Genomic DNA, 9,019 nt, shown 5'->3' with positions numbered 1-9,019 from the left:
CCCCGCCCCCTATCCAATCAGAAACCTTCCCTGCCCCAAACCTTGAGGGGACCCGAATAAAGGCGATTAAAAGGCGATTAAATTGATCTCCCGTGTAAACCCTCATTCAGAATGAATATTTCCCATGTAAACTACCTGGAAAGACTTTAATTCCGAATGATTTCATTCAGATTTATTTAATTCTGAATGAGAAGCCATCATGTAACCGCACCCATTTACTGACGAAAGAAACGGACTCAGTGTGCAAAGACGAAACAAGTAGGCTGGGATGACATTTTTCTGTAGGCCGACACGGGAGTTAGCGTCGCCCTGGTTCCCTCATCCAAAATCCAATGGGATTCTTCCATTGGATTTTGGATTATTGCAGAAAGTAAGCTTTGAGGCAAACAAACGTTTATGATACTTACACGTTTTGTTCAGGAAAATAATCTTCAGTAATGACCACCACTTTTTCGAAGCTTAAACGCAGTCGCCAGAAGTAAATGGACTGCACTTGTATAGCGCCTTTCTAGTCTTCTGACCACTCAAAGCGCCTTTACACTACGAGTCACATTCACCCATTCACACACACATTCACACACTGGTGGCCGAGGCTACCATACAAGATGCCACCAGCTACTCAGTAACCATTCACACACTCTCACACACCGATGGAACAGCCATCAGGAGCAATTTGGGGCTCAGTATCTTGCCCAAGGATACTTCGACATGTGGTGTATCCTTGGAGTACCCATGTTGACTGGAGGAGCCGGGGATGAACCGCCGATCTTCCAATTGGTGGGCGACCTGTTCTGCCTCTGAGCCACAGTACATGAAGTACAAAGCTAATGTTAGGCTATAAACTAGTTACACCACGGTTGCACAACCTGACCTTAAACCAAGTTTGGCGTGATGTCCTGTACTCTCATTTAGCCACACATTTTTAAAAAGAACATAAAAGCCTCAAAATGTACGAGTGCGTTCTTGAAATGGTTACCGGTCAGTACCACTAATGTTCCGTTAGATTTAGGACTCCTTATTGTATTTGATGTCCTTTAGCTGACCACTGTCACAAGAGAGAGACTGTGTGTGTGTGTGTGTGTGTGTTTTGGTGTCCTACTTTGGTGTCCTGGTCATTTGGTCACCATGTGCCATGAACAGGCTGGTGAACGTTCCCCGAGTGCTGTAATTTTTTCTGCAGGAATGTCAGGAATTCTGTGTGTGGTGTCGGGGTTGGACGCACGTAGGACCAAAGGGCTTTGGACACACACATATACACACACACAGAGACATACCACACTTGTGAGGACATCGAACAGACCTCTTGAACTTATTCTGTAAGTGTATAGCAGCAATATTTTTATGCTGCTATACACTTCTCCCCACTGGTTGACAGTGCACGTTAGCTTGTAAGAGGTGGAGGTTTAGGGAATACATTTCTGTAGGCCAGAGAAATGGTAAACAATCCCTGAAGGCCGATAGATTTTGCAGTATGACGTATTAATCCCAGACTGACCTCCGTTAATTAGTAACAGTTCATCTTGAAAGACACGCACTGACTGGCAGCTGCCTTGTTGACTGTCCTGTAAAGACCCTCTCACTGTGGTTAGGTTGGTTGTCCCGTCTGTGGGTGACTGTTTCTTCCAACTTCCATTTCTTGACGGACAACTCAGGGCCTTGAATGACAGGTTTCACATAATCTGACCAATGAAGAGCGGGCCAGTTAGTGTACTACACAGCCATTGGAAGGAATCCAAGCCAAAGTGAAATCCAACACGAGGAGGAGTGAAACTTCAAAACAAGTCTGTGTGTTCTCTCTCCCTTTGGTGTTGTGCTCAACAGTTCAGGACCACGATGTGCTTCTGGCAATAATTTGGCTGTTGACCGTGTTAAATTACAACTAATTAAAGGTGCTAGTCACAATGCTGCGGCTTTGTCTCAGCATGTGCAGTAGGAGTGGGACAAAAGGTCAGAATGCTCCGCTGTGTGTTTAAAGTAAAACAAGTAACCCTTTATTGACCCTGAAGTAAACTTTTAACCCTAACAGGACTCTGTAACATTCATTTACGACAAATTGGCTTCCAGTAGGGCGGCTGTGGCTCAGTAGGTCGAGTGGTTATCTACCAGTCAGGCTGTCGGTGGTTTGATCCTCGGCCCCTGCAGCTGACTTGTGTCTTTGCTCCCCCAGTGACTGTGCTGTCAGTGTGTGAGTGTTTATCTGATGAGCAGGTGGAACCTTGTATGGTAGCCTCGTCACTTCTGTATGATTGTGTGTCAGAGGTGGGACCAAATCACAAGTCTCAAGTCTTTGTGCTCAAGTCCCAATTTAGACAGGCAAGTCCAAGTCAAATCAAGACCAAAAACTCCAAGTCCTACACTTTGAGTTTTGAGTCCCAAACAAGTCATGATGCACTCTCTTCCCCCAGTGTAATTCAGTTTTAACAATGGAGTAATAACGTTAGCTTAGCATTAGCTCATGAACTATCGTAGCTGGGAATTATGTCATACCCAAGCTGAACATGTCTTAGTTAGGGCCGCCCCCTGATAGACGACTAGAAAGGTCATTAGTCGCCAAGATTTCATTGGTAGCTTCATCGCAGGAAAAAAACAACTGGAGAATTAAGTGTCGACTTGTCTTGAATCAAAGGTGTTGATTCAGGAAATGAAGGGAAATCGAGTTGCAAGTCTTTGGGGGTCACATTGGGGTCATTTACAAGAGGACATATCAAATAGTTATTATATCTGTATCAATGAAATTGACATTGAGATAGTTATGGTTGTATCGTCCAGCCCCGGTGTGTGAATGAGTGAATGGTGCTTGTGTTGTAAAGCGCTTTGAGTCGCCACTAAGACTAGAAAAGTGCTACCGTATATAAAGGCAGTCCATTTATCATTTAATATTGTCTCTGTCTGTCTTTAAATACAGAAGTAGAAATACAAGATACATCAATTGCAACGTAGAAGTGTCCATAACCAGACTTCTAGTTTGTCTTGTTTTACTTTGATAAAGGCTTTCATATCAACTGTGAAAACTACAGCGAAAGAATGCAGATCCTCACTAAACTTTGCTGCCACAGTTACAGTAGACAGATTCAGTTTTTTGCAGACAGTCCCCTCTACAGTCCATGAAGGATGACTTCTAATGACATCAGCTGGTACTAGATGGTTTAAAAATAACCTCTCAAACACTGGTTCCCACTGAGGCCACTGGATATCTGCTGTCCTGCAGCGTCTACTGTCACTGTCACTGTCACTGTCACTCACTTTCTTTTTCCACCCTCTCCCATCCCACTATCCGCCCTCTTCCACAGACGACGACGTGGACCTGGAGCAGCTGGTGAATGACATGAACTCCTCCATGGAGAGTGTGTACCCTGTGCAGGCAGACACGGCGCTGCTCCTGAACAACGGCCACGTGCACACTCCCAACCACCACCACCAACATATACACCCTGCCTACCCGGGACACGGCCAGGCCCACCGTCGTCACACCCCACCTCTGCGGCACTCTCAGCCCATGCACATCCAGGCCGTCAGGTAGACTCTCATTACCTGCCCCCTGCATCGATTTCTCTGTCTTCTATTCAAACACACAACTGGAAGTACTGTCTCCTGTTTGTCTTTGGCTCTGTGTGCTTCATTTGGTTTGTTTGCATCAGCACCACGCTGCAGTGGTGCCCCTGGAAATTTTTCTTAAGTGTGGCTGCATGGGGGCACTGACAATGTTGGGGTGGCACACCAAAACAAAAAGCTACAACTGAATTTCAGGAATTTGGTTATGCTATCAAAGTATACAGGCTAGGTGAAAACTATGTCAATATGGAGAGTTAAGGAATCGCATACTCACATCTGATGTGCTTAGACTAACACTGGTACAGTTATCATTTTGAGTTCCACAACAATCCTGTTTTAATGTGTCATGTGTCTGTATATGTTGACTGTGTAACTGCAGAATGACACAGACACACCACCGCACAAGTATAAATGCTCCTAATGGAGTGGGCCACATGCATAGGCCATGACATACGCTTTGTATAGAGCTGACGCACAAGTATTAATCCGCTTCTAGGCGATTCATTGTTCTTCAATTAGGATGGTTATTTTTCTCCTTAACGTTGAGATGAAATACAATTTACTTTTTTAACCCTTTTCGGTCACATCCCCACACATTTTGTGCACCTATTTGAAAATATATGCCAAATTTGTTTTTGTTTTTGTTTTGTTTTTTACAGAAAATCTGTTTCTTCATATTGTTAGAGACCCTTTTAGGGCCGACGTCACAGTGACGTCAGTTTGTTACCTGGAGGTGCAGCTGCCTCTCCCCCACAGGGCTGTAGGCTACACAGGTGTCTTAAAATGTGTTTGTCTTGTTGTGTTATTGGGAGCCAGAATAGAAGGAGTCATGGCTCAAAACCAGCCGCCACTGCCCGTCAACAAAAACAACGACAACTATGGTTAAATGTGATAAGACCAAAGGACTGGACGGAGGCCATCATCAAAAATGCTCACATGTGCAGCGCACACTTCATATCAGGTTAGGGAAAAAGTATTTCCTGTTGTAGGGATGAATAAGGTTATGTGTATTAAGGGTTATCATGTCCACCTCATCAGAAACTGGGGAGGGATTAAGAGGAATATTGGATTTCTCTGGAACGCTAACTTTTTAGCACATTAGCTAACGTTAGCTTCCATAGCAAAACAAACAAGTGTGGTCCTCTTTTGTAAGATTGGCTTCCTGTGACATCATCCATCCACTGAGTGAGAGCATACGGGTCGGCCAGTCGACATCATCCATCCACTGAGTGAGAGCATACGGGTCGGCCAGTCTGGTCCCGTTGGTCAAGTAACACTGGTTTGCCATGGCGAAGACAGGCGGCTTTCCCACTTCCTGCTCATGTCTGCTCAGCTTTTTTCTGATCGAGACGTTCAGGAGGTTTTTACGAAGCGCTGAATTATCTGCAGGTAGACAAGGACCTGCTCCTTATGTAGATATAAAAGGCTCATTCTAAGGTAACGAAAACACAGTGATACTTATTTTCATTATAGACAAAAAAATATCTACTTATTCCTTTTCTGCTGATGTATCCCCATACACCCTACACACTGGAGCTTTAATTTATATTGTAGCAGCAGCAAAATTAAGTCACATTTTAAATGATGTCACTATAAATTAACTGTAAGTCACCTGGAGCTTTATAAGGCAGATGTTATGCTACAATACTTTGCTTTTCTATCCCAAACTCTCAAAATGTCATGTTGCTCAAAGGTCAAAGAGAAAATTAACCTTTCAGTCTAATATATGACGTGTGCCGCACTTTATTTTTATACCCAAATGCCATCAGTTTTATACCCATCATCATGTACAGTGTTGTGAGCCTTTCTCTGGTCACCCGGCCATGACAGCAGTGTGTGTCTCCCTCTGCAGGTGCCTGCAGGAAGAGCATCAGCTGCGTCCAGCCTCCCTGCCCGCCATCCCCAATCCTTTCCCCGAGCTCTGCAGCCCAGCAAGCTCCCCCGTCCTCAGCCCCATACAGAGCTCCGACAACCACGTAAGTACGGCCACAACCACCTTACCTGCGCCGATACACACTCACTGATGCTCTACAGGTGACGGGAGGAGGGAGGAGAGGAAACAAGGAAACATCACCCACTGTTCTGTATGTTTTTGAAATAGTTACCGGTCACTACCACCAAAGCTGTTAATACTTGATGTCCTTTGCATGACCACCATCACAAGAGAGAGTGTGTGTGTGTGTGTGTTTTGAAACCAGCTGACTGGCCTGTTATGTTCAGGTCAGAGCAGCATGTGTTGACTTTGGCGGCAGACGGCCTTTCCTTCCATTACACAACAGCTCACCCTGGGTTATCTGACTATATGTGTGTGTGTGTGTGTGTGTTATAATGGAAGCATCATTATCAATCACATGTACACACACAGACACACACACACACACACACACACACACACGGGGTGACAGACGTGTTTTGCTGTGGATGGAGGTGAGCGATGTCCTCAGGATGCTGCAGACAGAGCGCAGACTTCCGCAGCAGAGCTGGGAATACAACTCTGAACCTTCTGAGTCTGTCTGCTGGCTCCGGCAAGACAGGCGCCCTTTTCCGGTTCACACGCTTAAACCTTGGCTCTTAACGTCACCGTATGTGCGTGTGTGTGTGTGTGTGTGTGTGTGTGTGTGTGCCCTTCCTTCCCCCGGTAGAGCCTCCTGTCCCAGGAATGTTCCATCTCTCTCAAAGACGTTTTCAGGATGCCCACCCTGAACCACAAAAGTTATTTTAGATGCTCAATCTTTCTTCCATACTCCCACACACATAGATACACGCATAGGTGGCATTATTAAGATCACACACACACACACACACACACACACACACACACACGATAAGACAACGCATTATCTTTGCACATCGTTGACATCATCTCACAAGGTCTGGAGTCAGAGAGCTGGTTTGCAGTTTGCACAAAGGATCTTTTGTGTGTGTTTGTGTGAGAGCGGACCAGATGTTGCATCATGTCTCGCTCCCAGAACATCTTCATTCTGTCCACTTTTGTTCACTTTAGTTCATTTCACTGTTGTTTCATGTGTCTGAGGAGGCAAGTCATCGGCCAGCACGCGCTAAAGACAGGGAATATACATTTGTGTTTCGTGATAACGAGTGTATTAAATCCAGTTTAATATTTCCTGAAGCTGCTCATCATGTGCTTTGTGTCTGACATTGATGACTCGTCCCTGCTGTAATGTTTCTGTCAGATTATGGTTCGGAGGTCTGGCAGTGTTTCGCTTCTTCTTCATTGCATGTTTTATGGCATGTTACCAGGTTGGAGTCGGCAGGAAATTCTTCAAGACTACTTACTGGTAGAAAAACAGGAAGATGGTAGTATTCTTCCAGTGCAAACGGCGATAAAGCTCGCACTGGAAGGAAAGATCACTTCCAACATTCCTTCATGTTTATCATCGTCAGCAAAAGAGAAAACGCTTTTGGCTGAACAAGCAGAGGAGGTGGCTGGGAGACTGATAAATGAGTGGCTGGAGGTGATGGTGATCATGGGAAACAGAAAGCAGCAGTGTAAAGAATCATCACTTACAATCATTTATCGATATGATGGTCACACATTAAAGGGACAGTTCAGCCCCAAATCAAACATACATATTTACCCTCTTACCTGTAGAGCTGTTTATCAATCGAGATTGTTTAAGTGTGAGTTGCCAGGTGTTTGAGATGGCGGCCATAGAGATGTCTGTTTTCTCTCCAATAAAATGGAGCTAGATGGCACTCAGCTTGTGGTGCTCAAAGCGCCAAAAAACACAATTTAAAAACTCAACATCAATGTCTCTTTCCAGAAATCATGACCAGGTTACTCAAGATAGTCCACAGACCTTGCCTTGGAGTGGCAGTGGCTCATCCATAGAGTTGTGAGTTGGGAATCATAGGATCGCTAGCTCAAGTCCCCATCTGGACCAAGTATGGAGCATGCACTGGTAGCTCGAGAGGTGCCAGCTCGCTTCCTGTGCACTACTGAGGTGCCCTTGAGCATCACACTGAATCCCAAACTGCTTGGGGCGCCTGTCCAAGGCAGCTCCCTCACTCTGACATCTCTTCATTTAGTGCATGTGCTTTATAAACCTTAACAATGGTATAACATGGCGATAGCAATCACTTACTATCCTCGTTATATGAGAGCTGATCTTGTCTGGTGCTTCCAGACTTCCAAGACCCCAGTTTGCAGACATTTTTGGTCGCTGTTTTTCTTCTTAAAGTTAGCTGCTAGCTGCTGTCGGCTACTTTTTAAATCTCCTGCAGTGAGTTGCACACTTAGAGGCCATACATATGCGCCTATTTTGCGCCTTCAAATTCATTGTTTTCAATGTAGACGTGTGGCAGGCATGCTCAAATGCCAGAGCGACGCCATTGTGCAGCGCATGTGTTCCCAAGGGTCTATTTTTTTCAGGGCGCAGGAGATAAACAGAGTTCAACTTCAAAGCAGTTCAAAGCAGCGGCGTGCACCACATGTCATGTGACGAGGAATGACCAGTATCCAGATATCGTTCCCCTCCTGCGTAAAAACATGTTGATGGTAACTATGGAGGAGAAGCTTATCATTTTAGTGCAGGGATACCCAAAGCTGTACATCTGTACCACAGACAATATTTTTGGCATAATACACCCTTACGGAAGAACACCTGGAAGAAGATCAGCTCTGCATTCAGGATCTCTGGTAAATAGGCTATGATACAGTGCTGGTTATGATCGCCTAGCAACCTTAGACGCAACCTGCCTCTGCGCCCTTGAAAGTACACACAGAGTAGGCGCAACAGTAGCGCCCAGCGTCCGACCTCACATTTTCCAGCCCTTTGAAGACACGGGATACATGTCATCAAAATATCATGCCTGTCCTGCTGGCTTTCATGTTCATACCGACATTGTTTTGGTGCTGTACCTTCAATGCCGGCTTAAAGGGAAATTTCGGTTTATTTCAACCTGTCTCCTATCGTCCTAAATTTGTTTCAAGTGACTAGTGAAGTGATAAAAATAATAGTTAGCATGTTAGCCGTTAGCCTAGATACAGCCGGGGTGCATAGCAGCGTCAGACCTGTTAAAACGTAAGTGAACGGGCAACTTTCAAACGTGTTGTCTTACCTTACCGGTCTTACCGGTGTGCTGCCATGTTTGTTTACCATCTAGCTCTGCTTTCCAAAGCGCGGCCGAAATATAGAACAAGCAGCAACAGCTGGAAGGCAGAACCGGACAGTAGCCTGAAAAATTCATTCATTTATTTTATTAAAGATTTATAGAATAATGGCTGACTTTTTGCCAGACTGCGACTTTGTGGAGGAGGAATTTGATTTTGTAGAGTTTGATGGCCGCCCTTATTTATTTGAGCCAGAATACACTGACGAAGAGCTTCGTGAAATTGAAGAACGGAGGAGGAGAGAGAGAGAGGCGCAACAGGTAGAGGACGAGAGAGGAGGAATGGCTGCTGCAAGGCTGCGTAGCTCTGGAGATTGGTGGTGTACCTGTGAAT

The 9,019-nt window shown here is 45.2% G+C and overlaps 1 protein-coding gene across 2 annotated transcripts in view; it reads left to right on the top strand.

Moving 5' to 3' along the window:
* The window catches only part of LOC126384404 (growth factor receptor-bound protein 10-like), a 60,945-nt gene that overhangs the window by 20,688 nt on the left and 31,238 nt on the right, over positions 1–9,019 (top strand). For both annotated transcript variants that reach the window (XM_050035459.1, XM_050035461.1), the window contains exons 4-5: positions 3,291–3,516; positions 5,405–5,528. In XM_050035459.1, coding sequence (XP_049891416.1) covers positions 3,291–3,516; positions 5,405–5,528 — 350 coding nt within the window. The remainder of the gene's footprint in view (positions 1–3,290; positions 3,517–5,404; positions 5,529–9,019) is intronic.

This window comes from Epinephelus moara, chromosome 22 (genome assembly GCF_006386435.1).
Source record: "Epinephelus moara isolate mb chromosome 22, YSFRI_EMoa_1.0, whole genome shotgun sequence".
NCBI lineage: Eukaryota > Metazoa > Chordata > Actinopteri > Perciformes > Serranidae > Epinephelus > Epinephelus moara.
This window is presented reverse-complemented; position numbering and strand designations above follow the sequence as displayed.